At 48.3% G+C, this 17,581-nt stretch overlaps 1 protein-coding gene across 1 annotated transcript in view; it reads left to right on the forward strand.

Annotated features, from left to right (window-relative positions):
- CLIP1 (CAP-Gly domain containing linker protein 1) overlaps window positions 1–17,581 on the forward strand; it is a 137,784-nt gene that overhangs the window by 89,355 nt on the left and 30,848 nt on the right. Inside the window, exons 15-19 of the mRNA XM_062181922.1 lie at window positions 3,277–3,442; window positions 3,541–3,756; window positions 6,804–9,059; window positions 10,166–10,282; window positions 13,355–13,461. Coding sequence (XP_062037906.1) covers window positions 3,277–3,442; window positions 3,541–3,756; window positions 6,804–9,059; window positions 10,166–10,282; window positions 13,355–13,461 — 2,862 coding nt within the window. The remainder of the gene's footprint in view (window positions 1–3,276; window positions 3,443–3,540; window positions 3,757–6,803; window positions 9,060–10,165; window positions 10,283–13,354; window positions 13,462–17,581) is intronic.

Here is a 17,581-nt window from a genome sequence, read left to right on the forward strand (position 1 = left end):
CTTTTTAAGAACAGGTTGTGTGTTCCAACATGGGAAGCAATCTACACAGCAGACTCATAGAATGACAGTCACTTTACATAGCACTCTGACCTCAGAATCAGCCCTTAAGGCATTCTGGTCTGGCTGAAAAGCCCATGAGAACATTTCAGGCATGGAAAGCCAAGAAACTGTGACAAACAAATGTCCTACATGAAGGATCTCTGTGAGTGAGAACCCGGCAGAAAGAAGTGGCCATCAGAGAAGGATATACTTTTCTCTGAAGGCAGGAGAGAACTTTGACTTTGCTTATGGTTTTATCTAAATACTGACAGAGTTTGTGGATTCAAAAGGCTTCCATAATCGTGACAGCTTATGTCAAGAGCCTCGGGTGATCACTGATGTTATACATAAGAGCGTTAATTAACAACAGGAGTCTCTGCGCACTTACTTCCCATGCAGGCCATCTGTCCTCAAGGAGTTCTGTGAGAATTTAGTGTAAAACTTGTGTTCAAACTGTGTGTGTGTGTGTTTGTGCAAATTGTTGAAATCTTAGTATAAAGTTGGTCTTCTGTGTATAAAGTGATTTGAAAATGAATCTTAATGGAGAATGGGACTAGGAATGGGAGAGGGAGGAGGAGGTAGGATGGGAGGGAGGTTATGTTGGGAACAATCACTATATGCCTAAAGTTGCATTTATAAAATTTGTACTCCTTAAATAAAGGTTTCTTTGGAGAAAAAAAAGAATAGATTGTGGTTTACCAATGGCAATAATATCTTTTATATAGACAGTTAAAATATTTTGAACTTATTTAAATGAAATGAAAAGTAACATTTATTAAGGGCTTACTTTGCAGCTTAATATGGAGTATGTGTTCTAATTTTCATGATAATCCTACAAGATGAGTGCAGTATTCCTGCTTTAAAGAAAAAGACACTGAGGCTTACCAGGGTTAAAGCAGGTGCCTGAGGGTTCGGATGTGGCAGTGTGGCCCCAGAGCTCTCACTGTTCTTACTACCTCGTACTTCCTCGGAGCTGGAGCTTCTTTTACCATCTCTTCTTGTCTTTACTCAGAAATTCTTGTTGGTTTGACTTTTTTCCTTTTACTAGCTTTCATATAAAAACCAAATGCTTTAATTAATTTTTTTTTTTTTTGACAAGCAGAGTGGATAGTGAGAGAGAGAGGGAGAGACAGAGAGAAAGGTCTTCTTTTTTTGCCATTGGTTCACACTGCAGTGGCCACTGCAGCTGGCGCACCACGCTGATCTGATGGCAGGAGCCAGGTGCTTCTCCTGGTCTCCCATGTGGGTGCAGGGCCCAAGGACTTGGGCCATCCTCCACTGCCCTCCCGGGCCACAGCAGAGAGCTGGACTGGAAGAGGGGCAACTGGGACAGAATCTGGCGCCCCAACCGGGACTAGAACCCGGGGTGCCGGCGCCGCAGGTGGAGTATTAGCCTATTGAGCTGCGGCGCCGGCCGATTCCACTCTTATTAACCCGGGTGCAGCCTATCTGTTTCCAAGCTTGAGCGATCACACTGGGAGATTTCTGTGCTTTGCCACGTGTGCTGTAGTGGAGGGCTGTTGTCTGAGTGCTGTAGGTCAGTTTCAGACCAGAGTCTCACGGTCAGGGGTGCTTTCTCAAGATGGAGTCACAGGTGCTCTAAAATGGAGTCCCTCCTGTCAGGGTGTCACTTCAGGTCCTCAGGATCCTTAGAACTCTGTTTCTTAAAGAGTTGGTCCTTGGAGAGTTCCATTCACCCGGTGCAGCTCAGAGCCTGTGGTTCCGAGCAGAGCCTTCAGGGAGTTGCACTTTGTAGGTGTTTTCTGGGGCTACAGTGCAGAACTGCCCCTGCCCTGTTTCCCTCCTGTGCTCTCTGAAGCCTTTGATGGCCCGTTTTTATTCATCTCTGTTCATCTCTGCCTGTGTCTCTTCAAGCTGATCTTTAAGTTGTCATCTGTGTACCATTTTGTACTACGGTGGGCTTTTGGTAATTTGGTCTGCTATAATTTTGAAACTTTCTAGACTAATTTTATTTTTTAAAAAAATATTTTATTTATTTATTTGAGGGGTAGAGTTACATACAGAGTGAGAGAGAGAGACCGAGAGAGGTCTTCTTCCATTGATTCACTCCCCAGGTGGCTGCAGTGGCCAGAGCTGTGCAGATCTGAAGCCAGGAGCCATGAGCCTCTTCCTGGTCTCCCATGTGGGTGCAGGGGCCCAAGGACTTGGGCCATCTTCTACTGCTTTCCCAGGCCATAGCAGAGAGCTGGATTGGAAGAGGGGTGGCCAGAACTAGAACCGGTGCCCATATGGGATGCTGGTGCCACCAGGTGGAGGATTAATGTACTGTGCCATGGCACCAGCCCCCGAATTTTTTTTAATATGTTTATTTTGCACTAATTTTTCCTTCTTGATGTACTTAGATACGATAATTAACATTTACAGTCAGTGCTTGGGACTCTAATGTATTTATATCTATCACAGTTGTTAAAATTTATTCTTCAGGCAAATCATGTTATTTATTTATTATTAAATTTTAGTTATTTATTTGGGAGGCAGAGAGATGCACAGAGGGAGCCCTCATTGACTGGTTCACTCCCCAGATGGCTGCAAAGGCTAAAGCTGGGCTAGTTCATAGCCTAGAGCTGGGGCTCAATCCGGATCTCCCATATGAGTGGCAGGAGCCCAATTCCTTGAGCCATCAGTGCTGTCTCTCAGGGTCTACATTTGCAGGAGGTTGGAGTCAGGAGCCAGAGCTGGGTCCTGAACCCTAGGTGCTCCTATGTGGGTTACAGGCATCTTTTTTTTGTGTGAAGATGTATTTATTTGAGAATTTGAGAGGCAGAGTTATAAACAGAGAGAGAGAGAGGTCTTCCTTCCTGGCTGCAATAGCTGGAGCTGTGCTGATCTGAAGCCAGGAGCCAGAAGCCTCTTCTGGTTCTCCTATGTGGGTGCAGGGGCCCAAGGACTTGGGCCATCTTCTACTGCTTTGCCAGGCCACAGCAGAGAGCTGGATTGGAAGTGGAGCAGCTGAGACTTGAACTGGCGTCCATATGGGATGCCAGCACTGCAGGTGGCGGCTTTACCTGCTATGCCACAGCACTGGGCCTTACAGGTATCTTAACTGCAAGGCTAAATATTCACCCCTGTCATTTAATTAGCCTATTTTGGATGTTATTAGTTATTTGTGAATTTTAGTCATCATTAATACAATTATTATCAGTAATATATTTTCAATTTAATTCTTAAATATATTTTTATGAAAAATCTGACACTTCGTATTGAAACTTATCCTAGATGTGTAGAGGAATTACAGCTAAAGCTTACAAAGGCTAACGAGAATGCAAGTTTCCTGCAGAAAAGCATTGGAGAAGCAGCTCTCAAAGCTGAACAGAGCCAGCGCGAAGCAGCTGTGAAACACGAGGAAGAAAAGAAGGAGCTGGAGGAGAAACTGCTGGACCTGGTAAAGAGGGGATCGATGGGACCTCTTGCTGGTGTGGAAGGCGATGAGGGGGTCGGAATATGGCTGGGTGACTCACCTCTTCCCCGTGGCTCCTGCAGGAAAAGAAGGTGGAGACCAGCCACAACCAGTGTCAGGACCTGAAGGCCCAGTACGAAAAAGTCAGTTCTGAGATGAAAGCAAAGCACGAGGAGGCCCTGCAGAACCTGCAGAAGACGCTGCTGGGCACGGAGGAGGAGCTGAGGGCTGCCCAGGCGGAGAGCAGAGAGCTGCTGCAGGAGGTGGAGGAGCTGCGAGCGCAAGCCGACAAGGCCAGAGTGCGTCCCTGCAGGGAGTGCGTCGGGCCGTGGCTGCAGGGCTGGTCAGAGCGCACACAGCCGGCTCCGGGTGGTGGACTGCAGCGCTCCCTGCCCTCTGCTGCTGCTTCTCAGGGTGGCGACAGCTGCAGGTCTTTCCCCAGAAGGGGGACCATGTCGCTGTCACCGCCCTCTGTGCTGCTTGCTCCCTGCTGTCAGTTTGTTGTATGGCCTACGCTTCCTCTTCCTGCTTGCTGCAGGTCTCTGGTGTCGGAGAGCACGTTCCTCCTGTGTGCTGAGCCCAGTGCCGCCTTGAACTCCAGTGAGGACAGAAAAGTGAGAGGCAGAGGCCAAGGGGAGCAGACAGACAGAATGAGAACTGGGCAGAGCCCACCTCTCCGGCCAAGGGGAGCAGACAGACAGAGTGAGAACTGGGCAGAGCCCACCTGCAGGAGAGGACCGCAGGGAGGGCTCCTGCACACACACAAAAACGGCTCTTCTACACACATGGAAACGCACACACACGTCTGTGCATGTATACACACATGGCTTGTCTACACACAGAAATGCGTACACACGTGTGTGCATGTACACACAGCTCTACACATACAGAAGCATGCACACGTGTGTGCATGTACACACATGGCTCGTCTACACACGGGCACACACATGTCTGTGCATGTACACACATGGCTCGTCTACACATGAACACACACGTGTGTGCATGTACACACAGCTCTACACATACAGAAGCACGCACACGTGTGTGCATGTACACACATGGCTTGTCTACACACAGAAATGCGCACACACGTGTGTGCATGTACACACAGCTCTACACATACAGAAGCACACACACGTGTGTGCATGTACACACATGGCTCGTCTACACACAGGCACACACATGTCTGTGCATGTACACACACAGCTCTACACACATAGAAGCGCACACATACGTGTGTGCATGTACACACACAGCTCTACACACATATAGAAGCGCACACATACGTTGTGCATGAACACGCGCACACACACACACCCTGGCACTGTGAGCCTGTGGACAAGGAGGCTGGCTGCTGGTAGTGAGGAAATCTTGTAAATGCAGGAGAACTTGATACATTGAAGTTCATTTTATGGTGTGGGGACTGTACCTGTGCCCAGTGCAGCTTTTGTTCGTTTTTAGTGGTAGGTGAGGTGGTGACGTGTAAAGGGGAAACAACCCACCGGACAGACCAGGCCAGCGTCTCAGGAGAAGGCGCAGCCCTCGGTCTGTCTTGGACGGGAGTTCTTTCCCAGTGTAGTTTTTGACCCCAGTAACTTTATGAAGTTCAGTCTGTCTTCTTTTTAGTTTTTTACTGATCAAGGAAAAGTAAATGCTTTTCTTTATGTTTAAGAGAAATGCTTCTATGGGGGTGTAGTAGTAGGAACAAATGTTAAAAGAGGACTTGACACCAATCCCGTAGAGAACCCGCTGTTATTAAGTGGACCTTAGAACATGTAGGAGGCCACGTGTGCCCTCGTCCATGTGTGCCCTCTGCTACCTGCGGGCAGTCCAGGCTTCTCTTCCCTGAAACACAGGATGTAAGTCTCTGGTCATTTCTCTCTGTGGTTCCCCTTATCTGGCCAGCCTCCAGTTTTGTAGCATTTCCTTAAAATGTTGCAGCCCGACCTAACTACAGCATTCCATGGTCTGTGGAAGATCATCCATTCATTTTGCTGTCCCAAGGTCATTTGGTCAAAATGCTGGGCGTGCTCCGTGTCCAAAGCCTTTTGGATATCTGGTTTTAGTGGAGAGCCTGATGCGACCCAAAGGTATTTTCCCAGGAGTGCTGCCATGTGCACCCACAAGTCTGATGCACAATTTCAGGAGGCCCACAGAACCCTCAGAGCCCCCGTACTCCTAATTTCAGGAGCCCATGGTCTAGAACTGTGCTGTCCACTTCAGCGGCCACTAGCCACGTGAGGCCACCTCAAGCTAAACTTGGAATACTGAATGAAATTACAGATTCTGCTCCTTGGTTACACTCATCATTTTTCAAACGCTTAGGAGTCACTTGGCTTTTAGATGGGACATTTTAGGTAGGAACATTCACATCATTGCACAACATCACGGATGGCACTAGTGTAGACACCGAGGTCAAACTTTCATATAAACTAATATGTTTACAGAAGTGATCTATTCATTTCAGTTCCCAAAGATGGTCTGCATCTTTTTAAAAAAAGTTAGAGTTAGAGGGAGAGTTAGAGAGAGAAAGAGAGAGAGAGAGAGAGAATCTTCCATCCTCTGGTTCACTCCCCAGATGGCCACAACAAGCAGCACTGAGTCAGGCCAAAGCCAGGAGCCAGCAGCCTCATTTGGGTCTCCCATGTGGAGGGCAGGGGCCCGAATACCTGGGCCTTCCTTTGCTGCTTTCCCAGGCCATTTGCAAGTGGGCTAGGTCAGCAGTGGAGCAGCAGGGACTCAGACTGGGGCTCTCAGGGATGTGGTGTCGCAGGCAGTGGCTTAAACCGCTGTGCCACAGCTCCAGCCCCATCTGTATTTTTAGTATGTTCTGTGATACTAAGACTCAATCATTCTCATCCCAGTGGCTGACCTTAGTGAGTTAAGGGCTGAAGTTTGATAAATATCAATTTATTTTCCCTTGTTACGCTTCCTTTTTTAAAAATTAAAGTATAATAATTTTTAAAGTTCTTTGAGTCGTATTTAAAAAAATATTCTTTTGGGAATCCTTCTACCAAAGAAATAAATAGTTGGGTAACTGACGTGGCCAGAGAGTCATGTGCGCTGACATCAGGATCAAGCTACCATTTTCATCTTTTCGGTAGCTGTCAGAAAGTAATCTCACAAGTCGTTTCCAGCCAACAGTTATGAGTCCTTCGCAGAGCCAACTTGCTTAATGTCATCCCTTCATGGGCTCTGTTTACCTAGTTATTCAGATAGTTCCTATGAAGTTTACCATAGAGAATGCTAACCATTGATGATTTAGGCTGCCGTAAGTTATCTGGGCTTGCATTTGTCTGCTTGATTTCATTTTTGTTTCCATTCTTTCCATCTTTTGTCTCTGTAGTCGCTAACCTATTTGTTAACATCAGCCAAAAAAGAAATTGAACTAATGTCAGAGGAGCTGAGGGGCCTGAAGTCAGAGAAGCAGCTTCTTGCTCAGGAGGGAAATGCTTTAAAGTTAGAGAAAGGTGCGCTGCTATCAAAGCTTGTAGAAGTGGAGGCCAAAATCACCTTGCTTCAGGAAGACCAACAGAAACTCTGGTCAGTCAACGAAGCCCTCGCTTCGGAAAAGGAGAAAGTCTTAGAGGAGAAGCAGTTTTACCAGCAGGGGTATCGCGACAAAGAAGCTTTGGCTGTGGAGAGAGAGAAACTGCTTAAGGAGATCCACGTTGCCCAGGAAGAAGTCTTGAAGATGAGTGTGGAAAACGACTCTCTGCAGGCCTCCAAGGCGAGCCTGCAGGTGCTCGTCCGAGAGCTCCAGGTCAGCAAGGATACTCTGGTGGCCGAGTCTAAGAGGCATCGGGAGGAGAAAGACCACCTGGAGGGCCGGATCAGGAAGCTGCTTACCGAAAACCTTGCCTTGGCTAAAGACAAGGATGACGTGATTCAGAAGCTGCAGAGCTCCTATGAGGAGCTGGCCACCGATCAGAAGGCCCTGGTGCAGGAGATCGAAGACCTCACCAGTGAGAAGAGGTCGGTTTTAGAGAAGCAGTCGAGTCTGGATAGCACGTGTGTAGCCTTGAAGGTGGAACGGGACGGGCTCCTGCAGAGCAAGCGGGACCTGCAGCTGGAGAAGGATGCGCTGCTCCAAGGCCAGGAGAAGCTGAATGCCAGCCTGGAGGCCGCCCTGCAGGTCAAGGAGCTGCTCAGCTCGGAGGCCGCCGGGCTGCGGGCTCAGCTGGACTGCGCCAGCAAAGCTCTGAGGAAGGCCGAGCTGGAGACGCGGCAGCTTCAGGCCACGAACACGAGCCTCACGGCGTTCCTGGAGGAGATCAAGACCAGCCGGGCGATCACAGACTCCGAGTACATCCAGCTTCTCCATGAAAAGGAAGCCTTGGCCGCCTCCGAGCGGAGGCTCTTGGCTGAGAAAGAAGAACTTGCGAGTGAAAGCAGGGCCATCACCGAGAAGCTCAGCAGATGCTCGGAGGAGGCCACGCACGCCGAGGTGGGCCTGAGCGAGAAGATCGCCTGCCTGGCTTCCGAGAAGGAGATGGTGTGCCAGAGACTGACCAAGCTCAGGAGGCAGCAGGAAGGTCTCTTGAAAGACAAGTCGGCATTGGAGAAGCAAAACGCAGATCTACTCGCAGAGAGAGAGAACTCCATCAAAGCCCTAGGAGACCTCAAAAGGAAGTACGACCAGGAGTCGGCCAACAGAAGACTCGTCGTGCACGAGAAGATGAAACTGCTGGGCAGCGTTGATGCCCTCAAGAAGGAGCTTCTCGAGACAAAAAGGGAAAACCAGGAGCTAGCGTCGAGCAAGTGCGACCTCTCTCTGATGCTGAAGGAGGCCCAGGACAGCAGGAAGCGTCTGGAACAGGAGCGCGCGGACATGCTGCAAGCCAGGGAGAGTCTGAACGCTGAGCTGCAGACCTGCTGCTGCGAGAAGAACATGCTGCTGAGAGACGGCCTGAACCTGCAGGAGGAGTGTCAGAAGCTGAGCGAGGAGATCCACGCCGCGCAGCAGGCCCTGGCCCTGGAGAAGGAGGCCAGAGCCAAGGAAAGCGAGTCATCCCTGTATGAGAACAAGAAGCTGCACGGGCGGCTGGTGCTCCTGGAGCAGGAGGTGGCGGAGCTGAGAGTGCGCGCCGAGGAGCTACAGGCCGAGAAATTTGCGCTGATCCAGGAGAAGGCCACGTCCGAGCAGAGGGTGGTGGAGATAATCAAGGAGAAGGAGCTGTTGAGTGCGGAAACGGCACAGCTGGCCGCCAACATAGAGACTCTCAAGAGCGACTTCGCCACCTTGTCCAAGTCCAAGTTAGAGCTCCAGGAGCTGCACAGCTACCTCACCAAGATCCTGGACGACCTCCGGCTGAACCACGAGGTGACCCTGGCCGAGAGAGCCAAGGTGATGCAAGACAACAAGAGCCTGCTGGCCGAGCAGAGGGAGACGGCGCTGCGGCGGGACGAGCTGCTGCAGGAGAAGGAGAAGCTGGAGGAGAGCTACTTCGTCCTGCAGCGGGAGCTCGGCCAGCTGGCCACCACCAACAGCCACATCTCGGCCAGCCTGCTCGAGTCGCAGGCGGAAAACCGCACTTTGAGGAAAGACAAGAGCAAGCTCACCCTTAGGATTAGAGAGCTCGAGGCCCTTCATTCATTCACGGTAAAGTGAGAGGGGCAGCTGCTGCGCGCCGGACGCCTTACTCACACGGGCACTACCTAGCGGCATAGGTGACGGCTCCCCATTCTGCTTAGGAAGACCCTCCCCATTAAGTCAGCGGCTGTGTGCCTCCTGCTGTGCACCACAGTCTGAACGGGCAGCTCTCTGCAAAATGTCTAATTGCTGGAGTCTCCCCGTTTGGGAAAAAAAAAATTGCCTGCTGTGAATAAAAAGGATTTATCTTTTAATTTAAGGAAAAACATTGTGGAAAGAGTTCACTGTGGCTCTTAAGCCTTGAAGAGCCACAGTGAAGTGGGCACACGCTGAAACAGTGTCTTCTCTTTGGCTTTTGACTGTTTAGCTGTGTCTGTGCGTCTGCATTGGAGGAGTCCCCTGACATCCCCATGACTGACAGTAGGGAAGATAGAATTCAGAACTCCCGTAAATATGAGACCAAATGAAATCTTAAAATCTTTGAATTTTTAAAATCATTTATGTGTAGAACACCTAAGAACTTGTCTCCATATGCATGTCTTGTTTTCATTCACAGCCATGTTTACATTCATTATCCACAACTTCTCATTAAACACTTGAGTCTTATGCTGTCGCTGCCCAAATAATTTTTATTCGTAAAAAAAAATCTCAACCTAAATTCCAGAAGCCCCAGTTTTGAAACGGCAAGACCAGTCCCTTAAACTCGCAGCAAATATGACGAAGAGCAGACCAGCGGAGGAGGGGGTTTCCTCTGTTCCCGCCAAGTGGTCTCGCGGTCTCAGCCATAAGCCAGAGTGACGAGAGCGCGCTTGGCGGTGCAGGTCGCTGCCTTCCCTGGAGGCTGCAGGTGTAGAGGGCCCTGGAAAACAGACAAATTGCGTAGTAGTTGACTGTGGAAAAACAGCAAGGAAAGGGTCTGAACTTTGCTCTGCGTGAGAGGGAAGACCTCTTGTGTCTTGGCGTGTTTGTTTCCCCGTGGGGCCGTGACTGTGTTGTCCTCTCTGTGTGCCCCCCTCACCCAGACAGACCTCGCAGACTGCCTGTGTAGCGCAGCCTGTCACCCGGCAGCGTCCTAGGGAGTGCCTTCCTGTCTCACGGTGTTCTCTTGTGTCTAGGCTACTCAAACAGCAGAAGACACCATGCAGATAATGGAACAGATGACCAAAGAGAAGACGGAAACTCTGGCCTCTCTGGAGGACACCAAGCAAACAAATGCAAAACTGCAGAATGAAGTAATCAGATTTAAATGGCTTTTTGTACAAAGAACCGCTTATCAGCTTCGAGGAATGTTTGATCACTAACGCAGGATTGCTTATTTTTTTTTAAGTGTGGCCTTATGCAGGTTTGACCCATGTTAGTAGAGTCAAATGTACACCAGAGATGCGATAATATTAAATAAAATGTATTACTTCATCAATTATTTGTTAGGACCAACCTTTACAAACTGAGAGGGAAGTCCTTGCAGCGTGGCTTTCTGAGGTAGCTGTTGAGTGACAGCAATGGTGAGAGAGGGTCCTTGTGGCACTGTCTAGTTTATGTATCCTTTCTTTCTTTTTTTAATTAGGCAGAGTTAGACAGTGAGAGAGAGAGAGAGAAAGGTCTTCCTTCTATTGGTTCACCTCCGAAATGGCTGCTACGGCCGACACACTGCGCCGATCCAAAGTCAGGAGCCAGGTGCTTTTCCTGGTCTCCCATGTGGGTGCAGGGCCCAAGCACTTGGGCCATCCTCCACTGCCTTTCCGGGCCACAGCAGAGAGCTGGACTGGAAGAGGAGCAACCGGGACTAGAACCCGGCGCCCATGTGAGATGCCAGTGCCACAGGTAGAGGATTAACCAAGTGAGCCATGGCGCCGGCCCGTATCCTTTATTTCATAGCACATACACATTTCCCTCTTCAAATCTCCCTACCTTGAGCCACTGGGTTCTGTTCCCTAGCCCTGAGCTTGATCTAAGTAGGCATTTTCTTGGCCTAATTCAATGCCATATTCCCTTTTGTGTCATTTTTTGGACTGGGGATGGATTTGTGGTGTCAAGATAATTGGACTGGGGGCCGGTGCTGTGGCGTAGCGGGTAGGGCCACCACCTGTAGTACAGGCATCCCATATGGGCACTTGTTCAAGTCCTGGCTGCTCCACTTCCAATCCAGCTCTCTGCTGTGGCCAAGGGGGAGCAGTAGAGGATGGACCAAGTGCTTGGGTCCCTGCACTCGCATGGGAGACCCGGGGAAAGCTCCTGGCTGCTGGCTTCAGATCAGAGCAGCTCTGGCTATTGTGGCCAGTTGGGGAGTAGTCCAGTGGATGGAGAACCTCTCTCTCAGCCTCTGCCTCTCTCTAACTTGGATTTCTCCTTGGTTTTCCCTTCTTTGATCCCTTTTGTTTATTTGAGAGGTAGAGAGAGAGGTCTTCCATCCACTAGGTCACTCCCCAATTGGCCTCAGCAGCCAGAGCTGCGCTGATCCAAAGCTAGGAGCTTCTTCCGGGTCTCCCATGCGGTGCAGGGGCCTAAGGACTTGGGCCATCTTCTACTGCTCCCCAGGCCACAGCAGAGAACTGGATCAGAAGTGGAGCAGCTGGGACTCAAAGCAACATCCATATAGGCTGCCAGCACTACAGATGGCGGCGTTTACCTGCTATGCCACAGCGCTGGTCCCACCAACCATATTTTTAAACTTTAATTTTATTTGAGAGGGAGGGAGAGAGACATTTTCCATATGCTGGTTCCTCTCTCAAATGCCTGGCACAGTGGAGACTGGGTCGGTCTGAAGCCCTAGAGCCCAGAACTCAATCTGGGTCTTGCATGTGAGTGCCAAGGACCCAAGTGCCTAATCCGTCACCTGCTGCCTCCTAGGGGTGCACACTAGCAGGGGGCTGCTATTGGGAGTGGAGCTGGGACTTGAACTCTGACACTCTGAGTATCCCAAGCGTCGTCCTAGCTGCTCTGCCAAATGCCCACTCCACCAACCCTTTCTTTCCTCGGAAACCTTTGCCAAAACAGCTGTAAGAAGCTCTGTGAGACTCTGGATGCTCATTAAAGTGATAGGCAGGGAAGACAATAAGGAACTAAAACAAGGAAAGGAATCGCCAAATGATGGCAGCTTGCATATGAGGCCTCCTTGTTGTGGAAGGTCAAAGTTCAAAGTCTACAAAGACAGGAGTGTTTTGAAGTGATTGTCGGATAAATAAGTAAAGCCTAGAAAAGAGTGCATTTATGGGAACTGACAAGCCTGAGAGAAGCCTAAAAATGTGAAAGCATTAAAAAGCGATCACAGATCCTAATCAGGGTTGGCGCTGAGAGTAAACGGAAAACTCAAGGGAAGCCGCTGACCTTTGGAATGAGCCACGGAGTCGTGTCCTCCTGTAACTTAACCCTGGTGTCTCTGTTGAAGCCAGACACAGACAGGATGAGCCGTTTCCTGGGCCGGTGGTGACATGAACCTGGCATGTAAGAGGCGTGGGAAGGGAGGTGGTAGCATTCAGACTAGCAGGGGACGGGGGCGTGCGACACAGCTGAAGGACACGGCTCCCTTTCTGGCTGTAGAAGACAAGTGCACGAGGCCTGGGACACCCCGAGTCGCGACAGCCGTCTGAGTCCCCAGCCTCGACGGCAGCTGTGCACCTGGGGTCCGGCACCTGCTGGAGGCTGTGGTCCGGGACATACCTGCATGCCCCAGTCGTGTGGCTTTCCCACCAGGGTCCAGGCCCTAAGCTGGCCGTGTCTCCCACGGGACTGTGTGTGGGAAACATGCACTCCCTCACTGCATGGCTTTTTGCTCTTCAAAGTTCAATTTTTTCCCAGTCCACAAATATCCTGATTCAAGTCAACAGATTTTGAATTGAAGACTATATAAATTGTTACTGATGTTGAAAAATCTCATACTCTAAATGACTAATCTGTGGGGAAGCAAAGGGGATTTGTTTTGTTACGAAGATTAATTCTTACTGATGTCATTAGTTTCTTATTTATTCATTTTTTGACGATGGGTCATACTTGGTTAGCAGATTCGCTGATAAATACTGAGGCTTGTGCATAAGATGAAAGGAAGCTTGTGTTTGGATTTCTGTAGCAGTTCAGTTTGCCATTTGGCCACACACAGGAAGTGTGGGATGCCTGCGAGGACGAGGTTTGAGCTTTATAATAGCCTTTCACTTGTAATCTCTTCACCCAGGTGACTGTTTTTGGTGTTTTTTTTCTCCAAGTGACTGATTCATCTTTTTTTCTAATACACATTTTCATGAATAATTGACCCAGTCATGCCACGTGGAAACGGAATAATTTCATCAAGTTTTTTTCTCTTGGTGTTTAAGTTGGACACACTTAAAGAAAACAACCTGAAGAATGTGGAAGAGCTCAACAAGTCAAAAGAACTTCTGACTGTAGAGAACCAAAAAATGGAAGAATTTAGGAAAGAAATGTAAGTTGCTTCTCCTTTGAGACTCAGAACTTATTTCCAATTGCCTAAGTGGAAACAGTGCTTTTTTTTTTTTTAATATATGAAAAAGAGAAAAAGTAAAATGTCCTTGCCACTCTCCTGCCTCCCAGAACTGTCCCCACAGCCACAGGAAAAGATCAGGGTGAGCTGCGTGCTCGCTGATGAGTGGTGGCTTTGTAAAGCTCATGAAGATGCAGGCAGAGTCAGGCGGGAGGTTACTTGTGGGCAGGGAAGCCAGTCTCAACCCTCAGAGATGTTTGCTAACTCCCTCAAGACTCTTTCTATAGGACAAAAACCAGGGTGTCTTGTTCAGGATTTTCAGTGCTTGATGTTTTAAAAACACTTATTTATTTGAAAGACTGACAGAGAGAGAGAGAGAGATATCTTCCATCATCCACTGGTTCACTCACAAGATGGCCACAATGGCTAGGGCTGGGCCAGGCTGAAGCCAGGAGCCAAGAACTCACTCTGGGTCTCCCTCGTGGGTACAGGGGCCCAAGCACTTGGGCCACCCTCCGCCTTCCCAAGCACGTTAGCAGGGAGCTGGACTGGAAGCAGAGCAGTGCAGCCGGGATTCGAAGCGGCCCTCTGATACGGGATGCCAACGCTTTTAAGTGGTGGCTTGACCCACTGTGCCACAACGCCAGCCCCTCAATATCTTGATCTTAAGAGTAACTAAATCTGATGGCTTGGAAATTAAGTCTCGGCGTTTGGGGGGCCTTAGTTTTTATCTGTCAGCCTGCTGACTGGTTTTTCAGGCATGTGGGCTGTTCATGTTTTCTTTGTTGATGATGACTTAAGTCTTTGCCTTTCACATTTAGTTACTGTAGTGACTAGATTGGTATTTATCTGGCATTTTAACTGATGGTTACAGTGAAGATTCCACTAAGTCTTCTGATAAGCACAGTGCATGAACCTGACAGTCCAAAGCCAGTCACCCCGTGGGTGATGGAGGAGTATGTCCTCTGCGTCAGGTGCAGTCAAGCTAGGAAAGACAGGAAGGTGAATCACACGCCGTGCCTGCCCTCCAAGGGGTTGTGTCATTTATTTCCGACTCCAAAAAAAGCAAATAGGTGAGATGCAGACACCAGCAGCATTTTCAAGCTGCTGTTCCCAAGGCACCATCCGCAGCACTCTGTGTCCACCACGCATGGAGTAAACCACTGCGATGCTCTAAGTCCTCCTAGGACTAACCGGATCTGAGCCGCTCACTTGAAGAGATGATGATGATGGATTCCCTTCCTGTTAATGACGTTTCCCTAAGTTACATCCAGACAGTTTCCCACAGTCCTGCTTACATTTATAGATTTTCAGTTGTGGTTATGGCCGAGAAGAGAGGTTTAGATTTTTAGGGCCTTTCAAAGCCAAATGATCCAGGTAGGTAATGGGTCAGGAGACGGGTGATTGCATCTCACAGTTCAGTTACGGTCAGGGTTTCTTGTCTCCGAGACACAGTAGCTCTGCTAAGCTGGGCCGTTACGGACACTGAGCTGACTTTAGTTCATTTGTGTTACGCAGGGAGCTGGTGAGGGAGGATGTGAGCGGCAGAAGATCCCCTACCCAACCTCCCACTGCCATAGCCCCACCTCTGAGCTCTCTGGGCCACACTAGGTAATGAGGGGGCCGGGCCAGAGTGGATCTGTTGTAGACCCGGAGCCTCCCTCAGAGCATCCTGCCTGCAGCTGGGACCTGCTGTTCTTTCCCTCTGTGCCCTTAGCACAGTGGCTCTAGCAAGGCTCTTGACTTTGGCCAGCCAGCTTCTGTTTTCAGTGAGAGTGACCATGAAATGCTTCCTCACTGATGCATAATTTTGGATCTTAGGAAAAACAGTACAAACAATCTGATTTTTTTGTCTTTAATTTCTCATCTGGCACAGTAACAGAGTCTAGGATATACAAGTATACTTCAACTTGTTCCTGGAAGATGGAATCGAATGATTATGTTGGTGCAGAGACCTTTGAAGTCCATGCATACATGGGTCTTGAAAAAGTGTGAAAAATGCGTATTAGGAAAAAGCTATGGATATCAAAATTTTTTTCCACCAAAATAAACTTATTTTTTAATTCCATTTTTCCTTGGACCTTTTGAAGTGCTCTTGCATCTAGCATGATTACAGATTTATTATGGATTCATAAGTAAAATGTTTGTAGGTCAGTGTTAATAATGCTTATTTTGTCATTTACTTTAGGCTTTTCTGTTTGAAGATACCCTGTCCTATAGATAGAAATGTAGCTTCTTTAAACATCGTTAGAAATATTTTTGTAGCTATTTTCAGAATCGTCCCTTGAGTGTTTTCAGAATTTGGGCCTTGAGAGCCTTTTTCCTCTGTGAAATGTGTTCCACACGACCCGCTAGAGAGACCGAGTGTCCTCGTGTTTGGATCGCGACTGAGCCCGCCCCCAGTGGCAGTGCTATTTCCTGGCTTTGATTTAGGTCAAATTCTTGTACTTCTCTGAGCTTCCGTTTTCTCAGCTTAGAACACAAGTAATCACATCACCTCCTTAGCTTTGGGGAGAAATGAGAAATGCTCGGGAGCCGTCTGTAGATTGTCAAACATCAAATGTCATTTTTTTAGGTCATTTTGGCCATTTTAAAATTTTAGTTCTTTGACTCTCTCAGTTTCCTTTACCGCAGGGTCTTAATATAAACCAAGGACTTTAAAACCAATCCTTAAAAGACAGAGAGGGAACGGGAGCACAGACTTCGCCCCTCTGCAAGACCTGCCGAAGGCAGTGACCACCTGGGAGGTGGGACGTCAGGATCAGGCTGAGTCCATCACAGAGGCATGTGCTCTGACCAGGAGAAGAACTGTAGCTGTACCGCGTGTGTACATACATCCAGCGAAGCTATTTCAAAAAGTTCATGGAAAGTGGGATTAAAAGATACTTTCAATTTGGTGCAAAACCTGCAATCCATGCACATCTTTTTCGTAATACTCTTTTGGGAGTGGGGGGGTGAGGCGGGTGTGCGTGCATAGATCCCTAATTGAGATGAGGCTCCCAGCCTTTGAATGACTAAACACTTGAGACTGAAATTCCTTCTCAGATTTCCTTGCCAAAAACATCTCTGTAAAAAGCCTCAGTCAGTGTTGTAGGAGAATTTTTGTAAAGATTTTTTTCCCCAGATTCAGGAAGTCATCCAGGATGGGTATTATAGGTAGATGGGGAGTTAAAAATGGAGAAAATTGAAGATGCCAGGCACTGCCACCCATTAGACAATTGAAGTTAAAAATAGATGTGTTCATGAATCCACGGATGGATTCACACCCCAATGACTGGATCCAGAATTCAGCCACATACGACAGCTTGCTAAGGAGTTTATCCAGCACAGAATTCTTTAAAAATTTGTAATTGCGTCAAAGCCTTCTATGGCATAAAACTAAAATCCAGTGCCCAAATCTAATACTTTAAATACCTATATGTAAAGGGTAATAATTTAGGATGTATTTTTAGATTACTTTTAATAATGGGAAGATATTTAAATAACTAGATGCTATAACTGTTCCTATTTCATGTGCTGATATTCTTGGGTACAGGTTAGCAGGCTCTATTATATTTTCATTTGGTTCTTTTAATTGCAAATTGGTATTGTACTATCAAAACAAGATGCCTGTTATTTAATTAGAAAATCATGTTTCCTTTGGGAATTTAACCTCTAGTTCTAAAAATATACCCAGATTCCCCTCAGGGATTAACTCAGGCAGGTACTGGTAAATGGGACCGCTGGGTTTTTATTTCTGCCAGAGAAAAACAGATTACAGATCTGTGCGGTTCGACAGAGTGCCTTGGCAGCAAGCTAAATGACGTTAGCAGTGTAGTGCGTTTTAGTGTGATTATCTCATGGAGATGCTTCTAGAGACAAGAGGGCTTACGCTGACCACCTCACTTGTCATTTACTTCCTAGCCGAATTCCTTTTCGGATGGGATCAGTGTAGGTGGTGGGAGGGGGCGTCGTGTTTGTCAGGTTTTTAAATACAATGACTGTGGGCGACAACCCTATCTGAGGGGCTGGAGCTGTGCAGCCGCTCCCTGTTGTGGCTCCTGCGGGCACGTGACCCAGATAAATTCTCCTCGGTGCTGTGGGGCTGGCTGTCTCCCCCAGT

The sequence above is a fragment of the Lepus europaeus genome, chromosome 23 (genome assembly GCF_033115175.1).
Source record: "Lepus europaeus isolate LE1 chromosome 23, mLepTim1.pri, whole genome shotgun sequence".
NCBI lineage: Eukaryota > Metazoa > Chordata > Mammalia > Lagomorpha > Leporidae > Lepus > Lepus europaeus.